The 26,172-nt window shown below is 52.3% G+C and overlaps 1 protein-coding gene across 4 annotated transcripts; it reads left to right on the top strand.

Annotated features, from left to right (window-relative positions):
• The first annotated feature begins 818 nt into the window (after positions 1 to 818).
• On the top strand, positions 819 to 25,873 carry LOC100121300 (transforming growth factor alpha). 4 transcript variants are annotated; one of them, XM_032598288.1, is made up of 7 exons: positions 819 to 2,346; positions 18,381 to 18,983; positions 19,939 to 20,110; positions 20,971 to 21,032; positions 21,421 to 21,553; positions 22,452 to 22,560; positions 22,919 to 25,873. In XM_032598288.1, exons 2-7 carry the CDS (start codon positions 18,557 to 18,559, stop codon positions 23,030 to 23,032), a joined length of 1,017 nt encoding a protein of 338 aa, XP_032454179.1. In that variant the 5' UTR covers positions 819 to 2,346; positions 18,381 to 18,556; the 3' UTR covers positions 23,033 to 25,873. The 4 variants fall into 4 exon arrangements, with proteins under 4 accessions (XP_032454179.1, XP_031783523.1, XP_008206324.1 ...); XM_031927663.2 differs by having other exon boundaries at positions 819 to 2,356; XM_008208102.4 differs by having other exon boundaries at positions 819 to 2,668; positions 22,455 to 22,560.
• Positions 25,874 to 26,172: the final 299 nt, after the last annotated feature.

The following is a 26,172-nucleotide window of genomic DNA, read 5'->3' as shown; positions in this document are numbered from 1 at the left end:
CGGTCAATTCCGCGTCCGCTCACTCGCGCGAGCGAGCGCTGCAGCGGATCCCCGCATGTGTGCGTGTACGTACAACGCACACCTATGCACCTACGCTGCGTGCCTCGACTTGCCCAAGAGAGCCGCGCACTGCAGCCATTCATTCGTGCACCTTTCTCGTCTCTCTCTCTCTCTCTCTCTCTCGCTCGCTCGGGCCTACGCGTCGCGCCGTTGCCCAACAAGGACGCCCCATGGAAATTGATTCGAGCGCGAGCGACAGAGGAGGTATGGAAAAAAAAATGGAATGCGACGTAAAAAAAACGCGCGCGAGCGCCGGGAAATTCAGCCGAGAGGGGCGGCGTCCGATGCAGTCTGGATTCATTGAGATATAGGTTGTAGTACCCGAGTCACCGCGCGCGCGCGCGACACCGGACGACGGGGATACGGGAGGGAGTGATGCTGTGTGCGGGAATCGAGACGTTGATAATGCGCAACGATCTCTCGACCTCATCCTATATATGCTGTATGTAAAATTGCAAAGACGCCTGTGTATGTTTTATTTTTAATCAGAGCATGACAATGCTTGCGCGTGGCGTGAGAATCAAAGTTGTCGTTTGAAATCGCCGCTCTCTCTCTCTCACACTGCAATGAAATATACGAAGCGAGAGATGTAGCGAAGCCCGATCGGCGCCCGATCACGGGATACATCGCGGAGTAGGTACGGAACGGGGCAGCGGCGGATCGGAACTACCTTATACTATCCGACTGCAGACGGGTGGCGGCGTCGTCGGTAAGTATATAAGCGAGTAGAGGGAGAAACGTCGAGCGTGCGTTGTAGGTGTGCAGTACCCACACACGCAGTCCAACGCTCTCGAGGCAGATGTGCATTGAGCGAGAGAGAGAGAGAGAGGGAGTGTAGTGTATATAGTAGTATAGCAGCACTATAGCAGAGCGCGAAGCGCGCGGTAGAGCAGGGCCCGTGACTCGAGTGTCTACGCGCGGTGGCGGGGAGCAGCGAACGGCTCTGCTGCTCTCTGGCAGTTGGCTCTTGGTCGTGTGCTCGCGCGGACTGCTATATAGCTTCCACTCTCTACGCCACTCTATACCCTCGTATACGCTCTTGTTTTCTTCCATACGCACCTCCACCGGGGATCGCATTGTACTCGCGCGAGTATAGGTATACAAGTACGATATATCCGCGCTGCGCGCGCGCGCGCGAGACGCTGCTGCGATCCGCACGTCGTCGACCTCGATGTCGTCGCCGCCGCCGCCGCCACCGCCAGCGCGCTGGAAAAACGGCGCTGCGTAAGCCACTACTTGCTCACTGCTCTGCACAGTCGGCCCGCCTCAACACCTGGTCGCTCGTCTCAGATGTGGAGACTACTAGACATGAGCCACAGCGATGTGTACTACCTGGTGATCTTCCTGGGCTGCTTCGCCCTCGTCATCTGGCTGAGCAACATGCCCGGGGTCGTCGTCTACGAGTAGACCAGGCCGCAGCGCAGCTCTGATCAATCTTCGCGACGACAACGCGCGCGCGCGCGCGCGCCAGTAGTAACAGACAGCTCGGAGAGACGGAATGGCTGCGCCGCCGCCTCTGGAGCAAGCCATCAGCAGCAGCAGAGCTGGACGAAAGCGTCAGGAGCGCGACTCCAGCACCTGACACTCTTGCCTCGTCCCCCCCCTAGCCATAACCTCCAAAGCAGCAGCAGCAGTGTGTCAAGTGCTCGTGTACTAGACCGCACGCGCGACTCGCGAGCAGCATCGTCGGAGGAAGGTGTAGGTGTGCGTTAATAAGGTGACAGCCAGGCGGCCAGGCCCCCCTCTCGCCCGAGGATAGGCCCCCCCGTTTCACGAGTATTGTATATCGCTCTCGCTCTGCGCGTGAGACCGCGCGCGCGCGACCAAGTATTATTGTGCGTGTAATCCGTTTGTCTACAACGCGACGTCGCGCGTATTATCGCCGCTGGAGCAAGACCGCCGCACGGAGAAGAAGAAGAAGAAGAAGCTAAGCAGTTGCGGCGCAGAAGAAGAGGAAGAGGTAGAGGAAGAAGAAGACGAAGACGAAGGAGAAGAGAGGCGCGGGCATGGGAAGACGGCGGCGCGCCTCATGGACTGAGCGAGCAGTTGGCCAGCCCGAGAAAAACTCGTACATCGGCGTACGAGCATAGCCGATCGAAGAGTCGTGTGCTCCTTTTTTCGCGAGCTGCGACAGTGCGTGTCTCCGCGGAAAAGTGCAGCAGCAGCAGCAGCCTCGCGAGAAAGTCATCTCGCTCCAAAGCAGCAGTCTACGGCGCTCGCGATAATCAGCAGCAGTGGAAGAGAGAGGGAGAAAGAGACAGCCAGCTATCCTTGTCTTGGCCCAAGGCGAGTTGAGGTTAGGTTGTTGTGTTGCGTGCGCGAGTCTCTCGCGAGCGGCGCGAGGGACAGAGAGAGAGAGAGAGAGAGAGAGAGAGAGAGAGAGAGAGAGAAAGAGAGACGGATAAGTAGTCGTCGTGGGCGCTGCAGCCGCGGCGGTAGTAGTTCCTCGCTCAAGGGGCTCGAGCGGAGCGCCGCGGAGAGAGAACAAGTGGACGACGACGCTCGATGCCGATAGCCGCCGGTGGGATCCTAGTCGCCGCGACGGTCAGCACTCGCGGCTGTCTCTCCTTGGCCGCTGGCATGCTGCGCTTCCTCGCAAGACTATCAGGTTAGCCATCTTTTTTTCTCTCACTCATGCCCTGTCTCTACTCTGTATGTGTGTGTGTGCGTGCGCGCGCGCGCGTGTGTGTGTGTGTGTCTACCTTTGCGCGAGCTCTCACTTCACGCTCTCGGTAGTAGTATAGTAGTAGTAGTAGCTACTACACTCGGCTAACTTGTGCGCCAGTGAAGTGGGATCGAGTGAGTGTGAGTCTGTCTGACGACCCTTGGCCCCCCCATCGAGCGTATTACGGGCAGCAGAAATCAGCCGCGAGAGCTCCGAAGACTCTGGCTGTTTATCAGTCGATTGCATTATCGCGTTTGAGGTTAGGGCCGTGGGACAGGCCTCTCGCGGGGATTTACCCCTTTGGTCGCCATGGCGACGGGGAAAAATGGGTGCCCATGGCGCGCTCTTTTCTTTTTTCGGGGCTGCTTCTGGGAATCGCTCGCCACACGTCTATCTGCATTTTCCTCTTCGCTTGTTTCGGAGCCCTTTGGATTGACAGTACCCGATGTCTGACAACGACGACGACGACGACGATGATGGCGATGAACGAAAGACTAAAAATATACGCGAGGCGCGTGTACTCACTCTCTATCTCTCTCTCTTATTTTTCTTGACACACTTCTCGCGCCGCCGCAGCCGCCGCTGCGGAGACGGGGGCCACAATGCCGTGTTACGCTTCCGGTTCCCCTCCGTCTTCCTCTCGCTTTTGTGCCCAGAGGCCTGCATTACGTAGCCTATCCGTATCTATCCATAGTCTTTTGATAAGAGAGAATCTCAGCGAGCGGAGCAGAGTCGGCCGATCCTGGGACACACAAAGGCCGCGTCGATTTCGCGAGGAGGCGGCGGCGGCGGCGGCGGTGGAGGAGTAGAGGAGGAGGAGGAAGGAGAGAGAAGGACTCGTATATATGCTTGCGAGCGCGGCATGAATATGGATGAGAGGCGGACGACGACGAAGACGACGAAGCTCTGACTGTACCGCCGTCGCTTCGGCTAGCTTATTGTGCAATTTCGATTCGTGGGTGGGCGGTGGCCCTGTGTGCGCGCGCGCTCGCCCGCGGATATTAACCCTCGATTTCTCGCTCGCGGAGCCTTTCCCCGAGTCGGCTCGCTTCTTTTTTCTCCGCAAGATGAACTCGTCACGCGGCGTAATCTCAGGAATTTGCGGACAATCCGGCAGATAATCAGACGAGTCGGGGGGAGCAGAGGGAGAGAAAAAAAGAGGAGAGAGCTCGACTCGCTCATTCGGGAAAATACCGAGCCGACTAATTAAGGGCCCCTGCGGCTCGGAATAGACGTGGAAAAAAAAAGTGAGAGATTGTCGCGCCTCCCCGGGGGACCATTAGCCGCCGCCTCCTTATCGCTCGTTCGATTCTCCTTCTCCCTCTCTCTCACTGGCTCTCGCCCGCGCGCGCGTGTGTGTGTGTGTGCGCCGCTGCATACACAGCTACACGGATATACCTCCCAAGCGTGGTAACGATCGCCGCCGAGAGGTCCCGAGATTTCGTAGATTCCGAGCTTTATCTCCCGTAACCTTCTCTCTCTCTCTCGCTTGATAACGACTGACTTTCCGACTAATGGACGGACACGGATACCTGTACCTTTCTCTCTCTCTCTCTCTCCCCAAGTTGTCGGACTTGCATAACATTCGTCATGTGACGTCAGCCCGGAGCTATTCAGAATTTCGAAAAAATTGTTATTGAAACAGGTGCGATTCCTTTGTATTTTTCTCTCGTCGTCGCACTCCGCGCGCGGGAATTTCAGGCATGCAATTGCGCAACGCGCTGCTTTGTGTATATTTTCCCCGATGCACACACACACACACACACACACACACGAGTAGGCGTATATAAATAATTGAGTGGCGCTGCACTGCGCCGCAGCCGCATCGAAATCGCGATTGAGTTGTGATTGTGGAATGCAATTAAGACGTCTGCAGCGGATGCACCGATGATTTATTCTCATTAATTATATAGCCGGCGAGGCTTTTCGTCGCCGGCATAAGCTGATTCAACAATCGACTCGGCTTTGTCGCCGCGGCCGCCGCCGATGCTTTTCCGATCTTCAGAGATAAGCGCGGTTTCTTCAATAATATCGGCCTATGTCAATGTTTCACTCGCTCGGATTTTTCGTCGCCTCCAATTTCTCCGATGATAAACCTCTTTTTAATCCGCTTATCGCAATCGCACACTTGCTCGGCTCTAGCGGCGTTGTTTATACAAAATCAATGAACAAATGGATTCAGAGAAGCACACACCAAGTCTGAATACAAAGAAACACATGATTTTCTCTATACGTATTATTATTGTCATTACGCGTGACTCGGCAAAGCAAATATTGGCGCAAATCGCGCGCGCGCGGCCGCGTGAATCATGTAATCGTCGCCGCTATCGAATCAATGAACCTGAAATCTGCTTTTAGTCCGCACAGCCCCGACGGTGTATCTAGCGCGTTGCCATAGAAATAACAAACGGCCGACGACGAAAAAGTCTAGCCTGAGAAAGAGCATCGCTTCGCTTCCTCCTCGATACAATGCGTAGCAATATTTTGATATACTCGACGGCGGGAATAATATTGGCCTTGTAATACTAGCGCGGAAAGGAAATATTCTTCCTCCTCTAAAAATAGACCGTATACTATACGCTCCCCGCGAGTCATCATCCCGTCGTCTCATTCACTAATACGCGCTGCAGCTTTCATTCTACTCTCATTGTTTCGTAACTCATCGGCTGACGACGATGAGTTAGTTTCGAGAGAAGGAATTTGCGCGAGTTCTGTTATAACACCTTACGAACGCGTCATTAAATTTTACACTGAGTCTACCGTTCGAGCGCAATCAGCGGGCGTTTAATATTTATGAAAAAAAAAAAAAAAAAAAGAACAAGCGAAAAATAACGTGGAAGGCTTTTTCTAATATTTATTCGCGCAGTACCGGGAACGTGTATGTAAAATTAAAAAAAGAGCAGCGCTCTAAAACTAAAGCGTAATTTATTGACCGTAAAGCTAGAGAGACTGGGAACGTCCAGCCATCGATACGCGGGGGGGCAGACACACGCACGCGCGTATATAGTCTCGGCGAAATTGCCGGCTGTCGTAAATAAGCAGGGACTTTTTTACGCGTGGCATCATCAGTCAAGGCATTATTTTTTACCGTCTATTTACACGGCGGCGCTGATGCGCGAGAACTTTGCACGTTCGAACGCGACACGTTGTAAAAATAGCGATTACAATAGCCGCTCTATCGTGTCATTACGCATCTATTTCCGAGAGTATTATAACTGCTTTTTAGAATAGCGAAAAGAAGAAAAAACACGCAGTCTCTGTTAGTCAGCTTTATATTCCTCGCGGCGCTGATAAGAGAGTGTATAGCGGATAGAGGCACTTGAGTCGCGGGCGCAGAAAATATACGCGGCGTAGCTGCTCTAACGGGGGGTTAACGGACCGCCAGGGATCGTCACAACAAGACCATTATCGTATAACCCTCAGCTGTATTGAAAAGCCCATTGCCGAATTCGCGAAATTGGACGCGAGCTCTCTCCAAGGCTGCGCCTTTCCGCGAACCCACGCGTCTACCGAATAATTGATTCGTCGAATTTTTTCCTCGCCGATAAGGCTCACGCGCATACCTGCGGCCGAATACATTATAATATCTCGATAAGCCCGGACACATCTTCCTCCTCTCGAGAAAAAGTAGACGGCCCGTCGGCGAAGGTGTAACAAGTTGAGAGATCGAGAAAGTCGAGAAGTTTCTCTCCGCGTAGCTTTCTTAAATCATACTAAAAACGTATCGCTAATTAATAAGCCGGTCTTCATTCCGAGGAAAAGAAAATAGCAGCTACTCCCACGCGATAATAGATAGCAGCATAACGAGCAGTCGATTAAGAGCCTCTCTCTCTCTCTCTCTCCGAAAATCATCACCTACGACCGCAGCCCGCCGAAAAAGGCACCGCCGTCAGTAGTGGCCACGCATCGGCATTAATTCATCAGCTGCACTTAATTCTCTCTTTCTCTCGCTCTCTCTCTCTCTCTCTCTCTCTCTCGGGCTTTTTAATTTATTCCCCGCCGCGCGAATTCCACCGAACAGAGAGATAGAGAGCTGCGAGTAAAAAGGAAGCGACAGTATCTCGATCGGAATTCGCGCCTAGCGTGCGATTCTGCAGCGCGAGCGGCTCTGTCTGCTGTTCTTCCGTCTCGCCGCAGACGCTTTATCTTTAGCGCCTCTGCAGCAGCAGCAGCAGCAGACTCTCTTCCTTCCTTCCTTTCTTTCTCTCACTCTCTCTCTCTCTCTCTCTCTCTCGCTTTCATCCTCGGCGCCGTATTTTCGTTGTTGCTCCGGGCTGCAGAGAGCAGCGCTCTAACGGAAATAGCTAGAGTTCTATGCCGCGCGAGAGAGCGGCGCTGATGCATCGCGACAAAATGTATTTTCGTTGGACACCACGACACGCTTAAAGGGCTTTTTCGCGAATCACACTCGAAATAACAGCGCCGCCGGAGAGGAGACGCGTAGACGCGGCGGCGGATCGATCGAAGGGCCGATTTTCCATTGTGAATTCAGCTAGAAAAAAGAAATGTCGCGCGATCGATGCGACGCTCTTAAAAATAGCAGAGCAGCTCGGTGTACGTGTTCTAATCGCGCGAGTCACTCGAGAATTTAGAGTGAATCATCAATTCGTTCCGCGCACTCGGGCTACAAATATTGCGCGTCTATGTACACACACACACACAGCGTCGCGCGCTAGATAAACTTCGATCCAGAAATGCGATTGTACAAACTTAACCTGGTTCCAGCTCTTTCGAGCGAGCCGCCGCGCAACGAGTTCCGAGGGAGCGTAATCAAGGCCGCTTTATATGACATCACTTTATCGCCGGCGGGAGCTGCGGAAAAAAGCGACGACACGCAACTCCCCGGCGAATTTCGCGAAGCGCGCGAGTATATATATAATCCTGGGTGGGCCGGCGGCGGCGGCGGCGGCAGCAGCAGCAGCGCACCTCGAAAGAAGAAGAAGAAGCGGCGCCGGCGCGTCGGCCTCTTTTTTTCCTCCTCCTGCTGCCGCTGCTGCTGCTCATCGTAAAAAGACAGAGGAGCTCGTCCGCCGCTCTCGTCCGTGGGATTGTCGCGCTCGCGCGCGCGCAACAATGGGTCCCGTTATAGCCAGAATCGACGTAGTCGTCGCAAAATCCGCGTGCGCAGGCACGAACGAATTACGCGAAGGACAACGACGATTTCTCTCTCTGGAAAAAGAGAGAGAGAGAGAGAGAGAGAGAGAGAGAGATTTTTGAGCCTCGCTTTTCCCACGCCGCAGGCTTTCCCAGAGAGATACTTTTGGAAAATGAGCTGCTGCGCGACAGGTATGTGTGCGAGAGCCATAGGATTCGGCGGCTTGTTAGTCTCCTTTGATTTCATTGTTCTCGATGGGTTTTGTGCTGCTGCTGCTGCTGCTGCTCTGCGGAGGGTGGATGCTCGAATTTGACGCTCGCGGAGGCTACGAATTCTAATGAGCTCTCTCTCTCTCTCTCTCTCTCTCGGGGAAGGTGTATTGTGCGGCGGCGATTCTTTGTCGAGAGAGCTAGTATATGCGGGCGTTTAAGGTATTAGCCGTCGATTGGCCGCATTTTCGCGCGCCAAGAGGTTAATAGCCGTGTGATTTCTTTCTACCGCGAGATGCGATTATCCCGGTCGCGGAGAATCGATTGTAATTGAAAGGCCGCGGTGAAAACTCGGAAAGCTTCCACCTTTTTCCAAGGACGCGAGCGATCCATCAGCCGGTCATCTATAAAGCCTCTCTCTCTCTCTCTCTCGAGGAGCCGCAGCACCTCCCCCTGTCCAGTTCTAAATCAAAGAGTACTTCGCTCGCTGCGGCCCGGCGATCAAGTCTGGCACTATCGCGCGGGTGTCCGAAAAAATTTACTGCCCCGGCGAATTCCCCCGGCGGCCGATAGCCGCCACGCGAGAGAGAATACGCCGCTTGATTTCTATCCGGCACGCTATTTCAACCTCTGCGCCTATTCGCGTGCGCGTGTCGGCTCCTGCGAGGGCGGGATTTTCAGGTATAATTGGCCTGTTGGTTTTTATCGATGAGCTCGTTGCCTGTCGGCTACACTCTTTTGAATAAATACATCTCGCGATAGCTGACAAATCGTTTTCTCTCGAAAATGCAAGTCTCCCCCGAAAACCCGCCGGCTTTGGGGGCAGTAAAATATTACGCCGGTTTTACGATCCAGCCGTCGAGCGAGCGGACTTTATAGTGTGTGGCAGCCCTTCCCCTGCGATGCATCACCATCTGTGAGCGCATTTTCCGTAGCGTCTCGCTCAATGAGGCTTGCTCTCCGCCGCGACGAGGATATTGACTTCCTCCTTCTTGGCTCTGCACGTTTCTGTGCTCTCTCTCTCTCTCTCTCTCTGGCTCGTTTGTGCGCCGCCTATGCTAATTAAACTCGCGCGCTCGCCAGACGCCGGTTTTTGCAATTAAGCGAGTAACGAGCTATCCCACTATCTCCCCCGCGCTGTAATAACGCGCCGCGATGCTATAATACGGATGCGGATTTTCGGCTGGACGTTCGAGGTCTGCGGTTTCGCCGCGTATATGTGTCAAGGCGCGCGTGGTAGGGGCTGCAGTGCGCAATTCTGTCTGTCTCTCTCTCTCTCTCTCTCTCTCTCTCTCTCTCTCTCTCTCTCTCTCTCTCTCTCTCTTGCTCGTGCATATATTCGCTCCGTTATCGTGCAAGCGAAAAAAGTCGGAACAATGAGGAGCGGAGCCGAAGAAAAGCGCTCGCAAAAATCCATTAGCCCCGACATCCTCCTCTTTCTCCGTCCAGCGAAGCGAGAGCGGCGAAAACTCGTTCGAAAGTGCACTCGAAGAGATTAACCCCGACATATACACGTTATATAGTGTGCAGTATATCCTAAAACGCAGCGCGTGCGCGCGCGCTCCCTCCTTTCTTCCTTTCTTCTTTTCTTCCGCCGCCCCGGCACCTAATCGCGAGTCCATTGGCGAAAATCCCCCGCACGTCCGTTGCTGCTGCCTTTTCGGCTATAAACGAGCGGGGGACGGCCGGCGGCGCGTCCGGTGCTGCTGCAGGTCTCTCTCGTACACAGCGGAGGAAGAGCTGACGTGTCAGCCGGCTCTCACGAATTAATTTTGCGGAAATCGAACGAGCCTTGTAACAGCTCTCTCTCTCTCTCTCTCTCCGGCACCCTCTGCAGTGTACAAGCTGATATCGATCGAGGGAGTGAGCCGTGTAGACCGATGACAAATAATCCGGAATTTCTCCCTCTCTCTACACAGCTCTGTCCGACGGGAGATTAACTTCTCTCGGGGTGGAAAGTGCAGCGCCATGGGAACGCGCGAGAGCCGTGTCTTTTTCGTGACGAAAATATATTTCTCTTTGTTTTTTCCTTCCTCCTCTTCTTCCTCTCGTACGCATTATACACTGCTCCGTCCATTATGTGCGCGATACGTGCGTAATTGGTATGCGAGATGCCGGCTCGGATTAACACGAATGATCGAGCGCTTTCTCGGGAAACGAGTGATTCCCGATTTCGGGGCTTCCTTTGTCCCTCTCTCTCTATATAACGCATACACAGCGGCTGCTGCTGCCGTTGTCGAGTTATTATACACACATTGTGTCGGCGGCCGCTTCCGAGTAATAAAAAACAGCGTCACAACGTGTTGCTTTGAGCATGTATCCTCGCGGGTAATTGGGGGGAGAATACACGGGGGAAACTCGAGAGAGAGAGAGAGAGAGCTGATCCGGAATTTCGAAGATTTACCTCACGCTGCGCCTTTCAGAGACTGATCGCGTTTTAATTTCGAGACGCACTTGCGATCGCGAATTGAAAGGAACGAGGCGTAGTACAAGAGAGAGAGAGAGAGAGAGAACATTGACGTGTGTATTTACCGTTTTTCCCCGGCCTTCTCGAAGCGAGAGAGAACGCCGGCATAATACAGTGAGCGACTCAATTCGCTCCGAAAAGTCGGCGTGAAATTGACGGATAATCGTGGGACATTGTCTAAAAATCCTCCGAGGCGAACACAAGTCGAATATACGATTCTCCTTCGACGCTGACGAGAATTCCCTGGGATCGCTCTCTCGGCACGCGGGGCGAGAAACGAAGATTTCTCGGGGATAACAAAGGGGCGCCTGCGTGTATATTGTGCACCGCCGCCGTAGTCGTCGTCGCTCGCTTTACGCCGAAATTTCACGCTCGATCCTTAAACAGCGATTCCACTCACGTCTACATTTTCTATTTCGTAAACACGCGCCGGCTCTCTCTCTCTCTCTCTCTCTCCTCCCGACTCAGCGAAAATTTTTCGAGAAAAATCCAATTGAAAAACTCCCCGGCGGCATTGTGTGCGTGTGCGTGTGTGTTTTTCGCCGACTCGGAAGTCGGGAAAATTTTTATTGTCACCGCTTTCTCTCGAAAGAGCAAGAAGCACACGGAACGAGCCTTTCCCCGAGAGATACTGCAGATAAGATATACGCGGCAAGACGACACGACTCCGGCAATTAGCCATTTATCGGAGCAACCGCCGCGTGAGGCATAGAGAGAGAGAGAGAGAGGAGGAAGCAGCCGCTATGGGAAAACGAGAGGCGAGATTTCCACGGGCGATACGGTGTATATGGGCGAAAAATCGACTCGGCGGGCTATTTTGTCAACGCAACCTTCTCTCTCTTGTGATGATTTACGACTGCGGCGTAGGCTGAACCTCGCGGGCGCGGCTCCCCCGTAAACGAGCTCAGCTTCGTGCGCTTTAATTTGCGAGAGCAATTATACGCGGCTCTCAGCCCTCTCTCTCTCTCTCTCTCTCTCTCTCTCTCTCTCCTGCGACGATGTGTACACCGACACTAGACTCTATAAACTCCGCTCTCTCGGCGCGACAATGCGCTGACTTTATTGAGGTGTGCATGATTCGGCACTCGCCCCCCTCGTCGTCGCTTTTTTCGTTTCTTTTTTTCGTCCCTTGTTTGTTGAATGCGGTGCGCGCTCTCGGCGTATACCGCGAAATTGGTGACTGACTGCGGTGTCGTACACACAGGGCGGAGAGAACATTGTACACCGCTCACTCTCTGCGTGCGGTACGTGTGTGTATAAGTGTACAGGGGCTTTTTCAGAATCCTTGAGAGTTAACAGTGTGTGCGTGTGTGTGTGTGTGTGTGCTTCCTAATTTCTACCGCGTGCACTTTCGTTTAGCGGGATTTCCATACAATTAGACTTTCTACACACCTATCAGACCATGCGATTCCCGCATGCAACGCGATTAACCTTTGCCCGCGAATAGAAACGTAAGAGAGCCTCACGTCGGAGGGAAAAAAGCGAGCGAGCCAAAAAGCCAAGCGCGCACCTCAATCATCGGGCAAAAAGGCTCCGCGCGCTCTTCGCCATTAGTACATTCTTTCATCGGAGGAGTCGTCGAGAAGCACCATAATTCCGGGCGGCTTCTCTCTCCCAATTTTTTTTTTGTCAATCGCTCTCTCCAACGAGGTTTCCCCGGCTAACTACGTAACCGCTCTGGCTCTCTCTGTGTGCGGTCCAGCAGCAACAGGGCTTAGACGCTCAGAGAAGGAGCATCGGCTACGAGGCCGAAAGTCCGCTGTTAATGAGGACGTTCGCAGCGGCGGAGACGGTGTGTGTGTGTGTGTGTGTGTGTGTGTGTGTGTGTGTGTGTAGGAGAGAACGAGGAGAAGATAGACGAGCCGCGGATGTATAATATGACGATCGGGACGAGAGCAGAGGGGGGAGAGACGAGATGAGAGTCATGAGGCAGGCGGACAAAAGAGCAGGACGCCGCCGCCGCGAGAAAAGCCAGGTGTTTCACGAGGAAGCGACCACCGCACTGCACGCACACCCGCGCAGCCGCCGCTGCTGACTCTTCCTTCCTTCTTCCTCTGCGGTGTTCCGAGCTCGTTTTAATTTTCTTTTTTTTTTTTTTTTTTTTTCGTTCTGCTTTATCGCGATACTCGCGCTCTATTCTCGGCGCGCTATCGCGTTATGCAAAAGAACGCCATCGAGTTTATTTTCGAATCTAGCCTCGCGCGACGCGCCGCGGATCGATTTTCGCGCGGGCCTCGAGGTTAAGAGTTCAGTCAAGGTAAAGGCCGAATTCCGAAAAATCCAGCGGTTACGTAAAGGAGAGAAGAAGAAAAAAAGCTGCAGCTCGCCCCGTATATAATATAAATCCAATCCGCGTCCCTCGGCTATACAGCGATCGATATACGACTGCAGCACAATAGCGCGGAGATCGCAGCAGCAGCAGCAGCAGCTACTTCCTCGTACGGCGGAGAGCGTTTCCGTTGATGCGTGTGTGTGTGTGTGTATAACAAGCTACAAGGGCGGCGCGAGGCAAAGGAGCGAGAGCGCGCGGCGGGAGGGGCCGACTATCGGATCACCGGCGGGCCTACGTGCTCCTGCGGCGGACACCCAGGAGCAGGAGAGAGATGGAGCGCGCTCGTAGCCTGTAATACTACACCGACGGCTCTGTGAAATTTTGCGGCCGACTCTCTCTCTCTCTGTCTCGGAAATATAGGTGTATAACTTTTTTTCGCGCATATAGTTTCGACTGTCAGCGTCATAGGTACGTACGTAGGAGAGAGAGAGAGAGAGAGAGTACCCGCTGTGTACATACGCGCTCTTGGCTCGGCCACAAAATTCCGACATTCCTCGGGCTTCCATATCCATTTCGAGTTGCAGCGCCGCGACAATCAATATTCGGCGGCGCCGCGAGTCTTGGACTCTCTCCGTACATATACGCGCGCATGTGTATGACGATATGTGCAGCGCGTACGTATACATGCGGCCGCAGGGTGAGGAAGAGTCGTCGTTGGTTTTATTTACCGTGTGTGCGCCGCCGCTGGGGGGGTTCGTAGCCGCGATGTGTGTTTGTTGACGCGACGCCGAGGCGCAAGGTCAATACGGCTCGTTTTTTTCCCTCTCTTTCTCCGCGTCTCTGATACGATGGCCAGGTGAATTCTCCGCCGGTGTAATATGCGAAAATTGAGCTGTTTGCTCGGTTTGCGCCCCTAATTACGGAGGATAAACATGTTTACCCTCGCCGTCGTTGTCAAAATATCATTAGGCTGATGCTTGTATAGGGTATTCTAATTTTTATTCACGTTCCGAAGTTGGGCAGAGAGAAAAAACTGATTTACATTATTTTTTTTCTCGCCTTCACCTTCAAAACTGACCCCAACTATCGCGCTGTGCACACAATACCTTCCCCCCTCCCCCCCCCTCTCTCTCTCTCTCGTCAAGTGCACATACTGCGGCACAATCAGCCGCTTGTTACACACTATCAGTATGTATGTATACAATTGGGTCACCTGCCAGCGCACACACGTTGGGCTTTCGGCCAACGCATGATTGATGCCCCCGGAGACGAGAGCATACTGCACAGACGGAGGAATAAAAAGCGGACCCCAACTTTAATTTTCCGCCGCCGTCCAATTACACGTCCGGAGAGAGGCCGGGGCGCTGCTTTGTTGCGCTGTGCGGGGTCGCCGCCGCCGCCGCCGCCGCCGCCGCATTATCGGAATTGGAATTGTCAGCCTCGTGCCGCATAGTGTGCAAGAAAAACGTCGCGCAGCATGAAAGCCGACGGCGGCGGCGGAGAGAGCTCGAATCGATTATAATACTCGTAGAAATACGTGTGCGATCGGCGTCCAACAATGCTTGGGCCCGGGGCAAAGGGACCGTTTTCCTTCCCTCAGCTCTCAAACACTCTCTCTTCATGTGTGTATGTGTGTGTGTGGATACACACGCGTAGGCCGGCCTATTCTTCCGCTCTCGCTTTCTTCTCGCTTTTTCGGACACAAATCGAACGGAATAATCCTCCGCTCGCTCAGCTCGTTCGTGCCCCTCTGAATGAGAACGGGAGTCGCCGATTAGCCGGGCTGGACCGCGGAATTTTTTCCTTTTTTTTTTCACAGAGCCGTCGCTGCATCTGCGAGACGACGATAATTCAGCGGCTAGAACCCGATATCCGCGAATTACACGCGCCGGCGCACCTCGGCTTCGGATCGCCGGCTAATTAGCAGGAGAAAAAAAAAGTCCTCGATGATCCTCGGGCGGTGGCGGGTTACGGAGTGAAATTCGGCACGCGTCGGCTAGTGCTTCCTATATAACATTATCCGCTTGATTAGAGAAGAGTGGGAAGTGACAAGTCGTGCCAAAGTGCAGCTCTCGCGCGAGAGGTATCGTGTGCGCGCGCCTGCCACCGACGAGGGTATTATCGAGCACGAGCTATCTATCGGCGGCACATATGCCCCCAAGTTGCAGATGGCGAGTTTCGCCAATTGGCCGTAGACGAGAGAGAGAGAGGGGGGAGGGGGGGAGGCAGGATCGGCTTTCGGAGTTGAGTGCTGTGTGTACTCTCGCTCGCCGACATCACAGGGTTCGTTGGACTCTCCGCTGCGCGCGCGGGCCATACGCGTGCCGCTCTTTTTTAATGACAGTGGATACGATACTCGGGAGTACCTGCTGCCGTCGGCGGAGGGAAGTTGCACGCGCCCGAGCGGGCTAATTATCCTATGGGTATGGAGAGAGAGAGAGAGAGAGAGAGAGAGAGAGAGAGCGCTTGTGGTTGTTGCAGGAAAAAAAAATAAAACACTTTCGCTCGGAAGAGATCCGCGAGGAAGACTATATATCGGACAGATGCCACGCGACGACAGATACGCAGCGCGTGCTGTGTTTTTTACGCGCGTTATTTCTTCTGCTTCTTTTTCGATTCACCTGCTGTTTCTCTCCGGGCGTCGCGGACATTGAAAGATAAATCCATAGCGCACAAGTCCACACCCGGAAAAAACACGTTAGCGTCGCAGCGCGCTCTCCTTATTCGCGCACGCAACTTGCGCAATGCGATCGCGGCGCGGCGATGATTCATAGAGCGACTCGAGCGATTGAGCCTGTACCATAAGCGCGTATATACGCGTGAGTAATGGCTCTTTACGGTTCTCGGTATCACGTATACGTTGTAACGCGGCGTAATTGACGAGTGTAGTGTCGTTCCGCCGGCGTATCGTCGTGCGCATGCAGGTGTGGGTTTTACGATTTTTACCCTGGCATCAGCTTCCTCGTAGCGTTTATCCAATGGACCCGATTAGCTCTGGATTCGGCTAAACAGCTTTCCTCAATTAGAGCCTCGACACTAACTCGGCGTAACTCGTCGGCATTCCTCCTCCCGCAGCAGCAGAACCGACGAGCGCGTTTCCATTATTAGCCGTACACGTCTCTGTCTAGCTCGGTCTGTTTGCCGATTCGCATCTGCGCTATTTTCCCTGTGCGACAGAAATCCGGGCCCGCTCTGCTCACGCGCCCTTCAATTCTCCTCTCGTCTCGGCCGATCGTTTACCGATGCAAAAAGAAACCGCTATTTTCCTGAAAAGGGTCAACACGCCGAGTTTTGCCCCGTTTAATCGCATTATTGTACCGCGCCTGAAAGACCGAGCGGATTATCCGTCTAATCTGCCTCTTTTCCCGAAAAACTCTTTCCTACACACTCTACAGATAAATTCGGCGAGCGAGCATTAGACGCTCTCGGCGAGAGATAAGAAAGGGAAAACAATGCACAATGCGAAGAAAGAAACGGAATCGCGCGACAGGTGGGCCCCTTCCCCTCCTCTCTCGGCAGAGCTCAGCTTATCGCGAGTCCAGATTTCACAAGTCGCCGCGCCGATAAGATAGCGCGACGCAAAGTCTGAGTCAGCCGCCCTCGCGCGCGCATTTTTCCGGAGTAGCAGCAGCTGCAGCAGCAGCAGCCAGGAGAGTTTTTCGGCCCAGCCGCGCATATACATACGCGAAAACAGGTATATAACCCGTGAGCGAGTGCGGCAGCTGCGCCGCGAATGAATGCGCCCGGCGCGACATGTGCGATCCCGTTTTTCGGTTTTGCGCCGCAAAGAGCCTCCTTTTTGTGAGCGAGCGCGCGCGCGTTTGTGTGTGTGTGTGTGTGTGTGTGTCGAAACTGCTGCACGCCCACACCCGAATACGCACTCCCTATATATGTGCGTGCTTCTTGTTCTCTCTTTTCCGACGCGCCCGACTACCCTTTCCCGGAACGCAATCACTTGCAAGAGAGGCTCCCCTGCTTACCATACGCCGCATACAAGCACCTTTTAATCGATCATCATCTGCCTTTTTTCGGGACAAAAGATTCTTTGTCAACCGCCCTCGTCTTGCGAGACCCATACTCGTCCATATTCCGCGATATCGCGAGAGTTAATTGCCCGATCCGCGCTGTGGGGCTTGACGCCCGATTTTATAGGGGTTGCCATTCTGCGGGCTCGGGTTACGCACTTGTACATCCTCCCTCATGAGCATAATGATCAAGACGTTACGATCATCGATCGGCTCTCCTCTCTCGATCGCGGCTGTGTAAACAGCAGTCGACGTCGCTTATCGTTCTAACAACACTGAACGAGTCCGATTACGCGCAACCTGACTGACTATATATATATACACACACACACACACACACACTCGTCGTACCGCGAGCAAACGGTCGGTCCAGCCGTCCAACGGCACGCGTCTCTCGCTCCCCTAACAATATAAGCAGACTAAAAAGGATCACCAAATCCAATCCTACACCCTCGCAGCCTCTCGAAAAAGAGAGAGAAAAAAAGCATCGGGCAGACGTTCGCATTATACATACACACACAGTAGGCAAGGGGAGAGACGTAGACGCGTGCCGGCGCGTGTGCAGCTGCAGCAGCGACGTCGTCCGCTCGTCTATTACCTGGGCCTCTTCTTCCTCCTCCGCGCAGCAGCCCTTTCATATACACATACGCACGCGACTCTCTCTCTCTCTCTCGGCGCGCGCGTATATCAAAAAGTCGGCTGCATCCGGCGGCCCTTCCTTTTTCGGGGACCTCAGCTGGAAGGAGAGAGAGAGAGAGTGCACGGAGTTTCCGTGTTTAGAGACGCCCGCGCAGCTGCCCGCACCACCCTCGCTATGCGCGCGAGTTCGTATACGTGCGCTGTCTGTATAAATATCTAGATATACCACGTATGCGTGTGTGTAAGGAAATTTCTTCGGGAGCGTCATTCGCGCTAAGCGGGAAACGGCCAATTGCTTGCTCCACTTTCTCGCGCTTGTCTCTAGCGGCGGGGCGGGGGAGGAATACGACGTCGCGCTTAAGATTCTGCGGGCGGCCTACCAGATGTTCATTTCCCATTCTCCGCGCGTTTCCTCTCCCCCGTTCTCGCTTTCGCGGGAATAATATGTAGGTCGCCGCGACGCGTGTTGCGCGCATTGAAAAACAACTTGTCGTTTGGTATAAGAGCGGGAGTTAGAGAGGGAGAGAGATAGAGAGAGAGAGAGAGAGCAATCAGCAATCAGGCACCTGACTCAGACGGCGGCGCCAGCAATTGGCGCAGATTGGGCCCATTGCCACTGGAAATTAATGAAAATCGCTCCGCTTGCGTCAGCTCTTTCGCTCTCGGTCCTCCGCTTCTGCTCCTCTCTCGAGTCAGAACGTCGGGAGCAGCGGCAGCGGCAGCAGCAGCAGCAGCTCATAAGCGTGGCAGGCGTGTGCACACGTCCCACCTGCCGTCTCTAACAGCAGCAGCAGCAGCCCGACTGCAGAGCATCTCTCTCTCTCTCTCTCCGGCATCCCCCTCTCCCCGTGTGTGCGCTTCTACCCATACACATTCTATATTCATACACATACTCGCAGGAGCAAACGGGGACTAAAGCAGGCGCGTGCGCTCGGTGTTTGGTTACAGGGAGGCGGCGGCACGTGCGCCGCTTTAGCAGCAGCGGCGGCGGCGGCGGCGGCGGCGGCGGACCAGGTGCTGCTACCACCACCACCAGCACCACCACCACCACCACTACCACCACCGCCAGAGGCAGCGAGCAGCTTCTCGCAGCCGGCGGCGCGCAGCAGCCAAGCTCGGTAGTCATGGACACGAAGCCGGAGCTGACGGAGGAGTACTGCTGCTCGAGGTGCAGGGCCCGGCAGGCCTGCTCCTGCGCGGCCCTCGGGCTCGACGACTACCTCGCCGCGGGAGTGACTGCCTGCTGCAGCGGGCCCACCTCCTACAGCAACGTCGCCAAGTCGCGGACGAGGCATCAGAGGCTGCGGCCCGAGTCCTCCTACGCGTGGATCGGAGCGACCGAGACGGCCAGGACGAGGCGGAGGAGGAGCGAGGACTGCGGCTGCGCCGACGACCGGGACGTGCTCAGGCGCAGGCCTCCGGAGCAGCGACAGCAGCAGCAGCAGCAGCAACAGCCACCCCTAGTGCAAGTGCGCAGGCAGAGCAAGCTCCTGCCGCCCTACTACCTCGCCACCCTGCTCATACTATCCTACAGCCTCTTCGGCATGGCAGGTCAGTTATCGGATAGTGTGTCTGCGACCCCCGTCGCATTCTACGCGGTATCGAGTGCCTCTTCTGCGCGCGTCGAGAGGGCAAGGTGCGCCGCGTACGCGAGTGTCAGCGATGTGTCGAGTGTCGGCCGATCTCCCGGGACGATTACACACTCGCTCTCTATATGGGCGCCGCGTATCTTCCCTCCCGGCGCCTTATTGCTATTCGCCGCGGAAAATCCGAACGAACGGGCGCGCATAATTTCTCTTCGACTCCGATTATCGGCCGACCGATCTGCCCGTGCGGTATAAGTAGCCGCGTCTCGTGAAAACTTAATCAGACGTCGTTAAATCCTTCCGAGAGATGCAGTCGTGTCTCGGATTTCCAGAGGAGATTCCGATTTAGATCGGCCGCCCGCATGAATCAATGAGATAGAACGAGAGCTGCCTATACGCGATTGAAATCGACTACTTATGCGCGGGAGCCATATGTGCGCTCAGATGCGCCGGCACGATTTCGGGCCGGTTATATTGTGCCGCTCGCTGTAGAGGGGGATGCCGCGCTCCTACGCTCGGTTATTAATCGTATTGGAGCATATTGGGGATCCCGCCGCTGCCGCCGCCGCGAAGGGACTTTCCGGGAATGATTTATCGCGCTCGAGGGACTTTTAATGAGGCGGCCTCGCGACATTGTTGTGCCGGGGCTCGGCCCAAATGGATTGGATTTTCACGCGAGGCAACGAAAAAATCCTTCACCTGACGCGCCGCTAGCGACTAATGAAATTCATCGCAGCTCTCGGCCGGAAAAACTCCTCCGCGGACACAAAAAAGCCGAGCGCCTCCTCGGTCGAGCGCGCGACAGGTGCGCTCGGCTGCGGCAAAGCAGAAAAAAAAAAAGCGAAAGAAAAAAGAATCGAAAGAGTGCTGCATAGCATCTGACTAACGATGTGCTCCAACGCTTTTTTCTCTTCCAACAGACGCGTGCTCGTCGCGCTCGACGCCGAAGCCGCGGCCGCCTACGCCGACACCGCGGCCCAACATCACATTCCACATGTACACGTGCCCGCCGGACTACGCCGAGTGGTACTGCCTCAACGGGGCCACGTGCTTCACCGTCAAGATCGTCGAGTCCCTGCTCTACAATTGCCTGTGAGTATACATATTTGCAAACACTTTCCGCTCCATCCCGCATATCCCACAAGCGCAGCCGAATTTCCCGAAAGAGCGAAATGCACCTACACGTTCTCAGCCCAAGAGAGAGAGAGAGAGAGCGCGATACCTCACCCGCGCGCAAAAAAAAAGCAGCCTGTCGCGTCTCCTCTCCCGTTTCCCACGCTGCAGTTAGCCTCCTCCGCTGCCGCTGCTTTGTCGAGGTGGCTCATTCTCTTACGAAAGCGAGTCGTCTCTCTCGCTCGCTGAGGTGGGGGGTACCTGCAGCCGGGAGGTCACTGCGCTCCTTCGGCGGAAAGCCACCGACTGTACGAGAGAGCTTAATTGTGGCCTCTCTCTCTCTCTCTCTCTCGCGCTCGCTAATCCCCGGCTCGCTTGCCCCGGCACGTTTTCCGCCTTCCGCACGCACCTTACGCCTTGTGCGTTTATACCTATACCTCGACTGCCGCTGCACCTCGACTTTCCTGAAATTCTATGGGCCCTCCGGAGCGAGGAGAGAGAGAGAAATCCGTGTGTACGTGTGTTAATATAATAAAAACGGGAGGCAGAGCTGAGAGAAGAGAAGAGCGCTCGCGCGCGGATGACAAATGAAAAATATCCGAGAGGGCTTCTCTCTTCCTGGGAATAATCGCTCGGCGTCATTCTCATGCTGCGCGCGATAGCGGCCTCTCTTTCCTCTCCTCTATACCTCCCACCTTCGCTCTCGCGAGCGAGCGCGCGCCAGCGACCTTGACAAGGAAAAACTGCCGCTGCGCTTCTTTTCTGCGCTTTTTGCTCCTTCCCTCTCTTTATCTGCTCTCAACTTATATATACTCACCTTCCCGATTTTCTGCTTACAGCTGCGCCAACGGCTACATCGGCCAGAGATGCGAATTCAAGGATCTCGACGGTTCCTACCTGCGTGAGTACACATCTCCATTGCATCCGCGTGCAAGTGTGTCACCAGCGGCTCTTGCTCTTTAAACCTCGACGACAAGTGCGCTGGTATACAGCCTCCGCTTTGTCCGCTGCGCTGCACCAGTGAGTCAAAAGTCGCAGGTACTCGTGTCTACCTACCTTGAGGCTGTAAAATCTCTCTTCCCCTGCCGCTCGAATTATTATTATCGCCTGCTATGGGCTGTGCGGCCGAGAGACAGAGAGAGAGAGAGAGAGAGAGAGAGGTACCTGCTGCCGCAAAGGATTTGACGATTTTATTGAGTGACAGCCGACACGTGACACACCTGCGCGCGTATAATATCTGCAATTTTTTCTCCTTCTACAACCTGCCTGCTTTTCATTTCGGTTCACAGCGTCCCGGCAGCGCGTCATGCTCGAGACTGCCAGTATCGCGGGGGCCGTCACGATAGCAGTATTCCTCGCCGTCATCACCTTCATCTCGGTTTACATTCATTGTAAGCGAAAGCAGAAGGAATTACGTACGAGGTGAGTAACTATACTTGTTCGCTATAATAACGCTGGACTTGCGACACTTGCGCGACGACGACCGAGAGAGAAAGAAAAAAAATGAAAGAAAAAATGAGTGCAGTATACGCTCCGAAATTATCGGTGCGCGCGCGCGCGCGAGAGAGAGAGAGAGAGAGAGAGAGAGAGAGAGAGAGAGAGAGAGAGAGAGAGAGAGAAAGAGGACGACAGATGGACGGCTGTCGAATGAAAGACGGGTCGAAACAGCCGCGCGCGCTTCTAAAGTGTTTTTTTTTCTGCTGCCGACGCCGCTAGTACCTCGGAGGAAATCGATTTCAAGTGCCTGCTCCGAATACCTTTTTTTTCATTCAATTTTATTGTTCGGTTATCGAGAGATAAATCAACGTTCCGTCGGATTATTGCCGGCCGTAAAGCGCGTTCGATTTCGCGTCTGTCTGCTGTATATCGTCCTCGTAAATATCGGAACGTCGAGCCCGCGAGCATAAAATGCGAAATCATGAAATCAAGGGGCTGCGGCTAACGAGATAATATCCCTTGATATACGCGAATATCATAAATCCGAGTTTACGGCGCTCGGAACGTCCTTGACATTTCGGAGACAAATGATCTCGTTACGCGCCTCGAGATCCGCGGAAAAGGGCAAATCAACGTAACAAGGCCGCCGCGAGCGCAGTTGCGAAGATTCCCTCAAATCATGCGCGCTCGATTTTAATTATGCGTTTTCCGCGAAACGACGGGCTTTAATGCAAATCTACCAGGGACTTTTTCTTATGTACATAAGTGGAGAAGGCAATCAGAACTTAATTAAAAGAACGTCTCTCCTCGTGGAACGAGCGCGAGAGAAAGAGACTGTGTATGTATTTCAGAGTCTAATGATTTTTTCTTTCTTCTGTCGCAGCAGCGGAGTCGACGCCGTGGACGGACCCGGCCGAGATCCCGAGCTCAGGCCGTTCAGCAGTCGCAGTCGCTCCCTCATGATATTCATGGCCAAGAATCCTAATAGCTCGGTAAGTCGATTCCAGGGAACTTGTCTCCCTCTCGTTCTCTCTCCTTTCCCTCTATCTTCTGCCTTTTCTCCTTTTTTATTTCACTTTGCATACTTTGGCCGACGCCGCCGTAGCCACAGCCTCGACTCTCCCCGAGGCCGCCGCGGCGGCGGAAACCCATTTAACCTAGAAAGAAAATCGCTCGCTTTTTTCGCTTTGTGGCACGCTCCTGCTCGCGCTTTGTGGAAATGCGCACGTTTTTCATTGCGGAATCCAATAATGCTGCAGAGCAGCACTTTTCCCTTTGACTCGCCCGCAATTTTCATCTGCCTTTGTATAACTAACCGTGCGTGTGTTCTCTTTTCTTTTGGCAAATCAGACGATGGCGCCGTCGATAGAGCAGACGAGGATGCCGAACTGGAACTTTCCGGCTGAGTCGTCGACGCGGATGGCCTCCGTCAACGAAACCAGCAACAAGCGCTCGAGTCAGTAGGCGCTGACCCGGGCGCCGAGTTCAAACCATGAGGAACAAAGCTACTACCGTACAGAATGGATGAAACGAAAGGAACGAGCCGACAACGAGAGCCCATACAACGAGAGCCGCCCAGTGTGTCGGGAGTAGCAGCAGCAGTAAAAGCAGGAACGAGAGGAACCGCATTTATATACATACCCTCCGAAGCGAAGCGCGCGAGACATTCCGCTAAATTCTGTGTGTTCGCGAAAGAGAGATCCCGAGTATGGTAAGCGACGGCCGGACAACTTCAGAAAAAGCCGATCCGGTCAGCTCGCAATTTTTGTCATGGCGCGCAAGTCGGAGAGAAGGTTGTCGTATCGAACGAGGCGTCTCGATTGATTCACGCTGCTTCGTTTTTCTCTGCCTGTTATCTGCGATGCGTTTTCGCTCCTCGTACAGCCTTGTCTCTCGCGGTCCCTCCTCGCGAGCGGCGCGAAACCTCTCCTACCCTCTCAAGTAGCGAGACGGTGTGCTCTGCCGCTGTCGAAATTGGAACGACGTGCGAGCGAGGGATCGGCTTGGCGCGTCGGTCTTTGTGCATTTGTATATAATCGCACACTGCTGGTTAAAAGACCGTTCTGTCGTCGCGAGATTTGCTGACTCTTCTCACTCTTCCGAAAGTATATATACACGTTATATATATGGTAAAAAGAACAAAACGAGATTTGACCTGTAGTAATAACATGATTGATTCCGAGATACAATTGTTGTACTTGAGATATAATAGTATATATATATATATATATGCAAATATATATATTGATTACACTGTCCGATTGCGCGACAGAATTTTATATTTTTATTGAAAGACCGGGGCCTAGTCTTTCACACGTTTACACAGAACACACGCATATATAACACGGTTATTATATACGATACAGAGAATGAAGTGTACACGCCTACGCAATGAGATAACACAATGTTCATTTTGGACTGAGATCGTACGTGAGTTTCTTAGCGGCGAGGCAGGCCTCTTTTTTCTTTTCACTTGTACATAGCAAGGTTATTATTATTCTAAAGTATACAAAAATTACAAATATCATATATATACACACACATATATATATGTATTAACGAAACGAGAAAAAAAATATATATATATTAAAAAAGCACATATGAGCGAATAAGGCTGCCACTAAATACATAGCTCTGGCTTAGTCGAGGGCGAATGCGAGCTCGAGACAAGTTGGGCTGATGATTCATCGAACGCGCGACACAGATTATTGCATTAAAAAATAAACGTTAAGGACATCTAAGGACGGAGAAGAGAGAGAGAGAGAGAGAGAGAGAGAGAGAGAGAGAGAGAGAGAGAGAGAGAGAGAGAGGAGTCGACACTGTATTACACGTAGTATTTTGTATATTTGTAGATAATATTGATGCGGTAGCTCTTCCAGGCGTTCTGCTATACGCAGCAGTGCGTTAGGTTTCGTTTTATCTCTTCTGCTTTCTCTCTCTCTCGCTCTCGCTCAGCTTCGTTTTCTCAATATTTTCGAAAACACCTTTGAAAAATCACTAGAGTGAACAGTGCTACCGGCGAACATAAATTGTGGGAGAGGAGGAGACAGAAAGAGAGGATTTATGTATAAAGAAAATTAAGCATCAGCCCGATCGTATCGTACAATTTATAAATAGTCGTTAGTAATCGGAAGTCTAGCGTTACTCTAATTTAATTTAAAAAAATATCAACCATATTTCGTATTGTACTTGGTTCCTAATTTATTATACTGTCATTATTGATCAATAATTATTAGATATATATATATATTATTAATATTATTCGATAACGGTAACAATGTCCTCTTCTTAGGTAAGGACGCGCTTGTAATGTAGAAAGAAATCACAAAAATAATAATGAAGACGCGAGGCGCATTTGATAAAGGGGATTGAGTGCCTTTAAAATATTGTATTCAATTTCTTATTACGGAATTTATATTTTCGCTGAAGATTAAGAAGATTAAAAAATCGCAAAGAGGTACACGGTGGAGACCCGATATGACTATTAAAGCGAGACTATAACGATTGTTGATTCGTGTAAATTTTTTCCTTGTACATCACGCCCAGAATTGTCTCACGCAGCGCCAGTGAATGACTATCCTCTAAAACATTTTTTTATTCAAAGCATAATACTGATTACTGATATAATGTAGCATTTATTTATAACATGTTATAACGGTACACGAACCCCTTAAAGAAAAATAGTTAACGAAGAAAATGACTAACGCGAACTAAGTAAAATAATTAAAAGAAGAATGCGTATGGATCGAGTCGGCATGATAGTTTAAACAGATAAAAATGCGTGTATGTTAGAGAAAGAGATTACAAGGAAGAGCCAGAGCTTGATGTATGTTACGTGCTGCGAGTGTATGACGTGCAGAGCCAGCGGTGGCCTTTGTTTTTCTAATCTAATGCTTTCTATTTACATAACTTCATCTTTAAAGTAACGCTCGATTAATCGGAAGAAAGGCCGATAATAAGAGAACTTTCATCTGCATAACCATAACACGTTTATTCAAATAATTAAAACAAAAACACGCAAATTACACGATTTAGCATTTGAGACCGACAAAATGAAGCAAAAGCGCGAACAAAAAAAATTATAAGAAATGCTGTAATATGGTATTTAGCTTGCGTGTAATAGTTGACCAACTTATGTAGACAGTGGTGGCATTTTAATACATCAGACAGCACCGTACGTAATAAATATTGTTTGCGAAGGAGAAAAGCCGTAGCGGCGAGGCGGAAGACGAACCCTTAATAAAGTAATATGAATATTAAACATTAAAACAAAATACAAATAAAAACAGTTCTTGTTAAAAAAAACTATCTATCTTATCAACGATATCCTAGCAATAATCAGCGATAGCATTTACCTGAAGTGTCAATCGTTCTGTTGTGTCCACCACAACGTTCGATGGCACCCTTGCATAGTCGTGACTTCTACTGAATGAAAAAGTTTGTTTTTGCCTTTATTTACGTTAGCACCTCGTCGACGACTTTTGCTTCCTTTGCATTTTCAAAAAATACAATTATATACATAGATATTTATAAATAACAAAGAAAAAAAGAAAGAATATTTGACTTTTTTCTTGTCGAAAAATTTTTGACGTGTACGCATTATA

Source organism: Nasonia vitripennis, chromosome 3, assembly GCF_009193385.2.
Source record: "Nasonia vitripennis strain AsymCx chromosome 3, Nvit_psr_1.1, whole genome shotgun sequence".
Taxonomy (NCBI): domain Eukaryota; kingdom Metazoa; phylum Arthropoda; class Insecta; order Hymenoptera; family Pteromalidae; genus Nasonia; species Nasonia vitripennis.
The sequence above is the reverse complement of the archived record's forward strand: the minus strand, read 5'-3'. Positions and strand labels throughout refer to the sequence as shown.

Bases quoted from the DNA above. Each gene is read 5' to 3' on its own strand.
- LOC100121300 (XM_008208101.4), top strand. From the start codon at position 2,566: ATGCCGATAGCCGCCGGTGGGATCCTAGTCGCCGCGACGGTCAGCACT. The intron at 21,033-21,420 runs GTGAGTACACAT...TTCGGTTCACAG, and splicing joins TCTCGACGGTTCCTACCTGC to CGTCCCGGCAGCGCGTCATG. The intron at 22,561-22,918 runs GTAAGTCGATTC...TTGGCAAATCAG, and splicing joins CCAAGAATCCTAATAGCTCG to ACGATGGCGCCGTCGATAGA.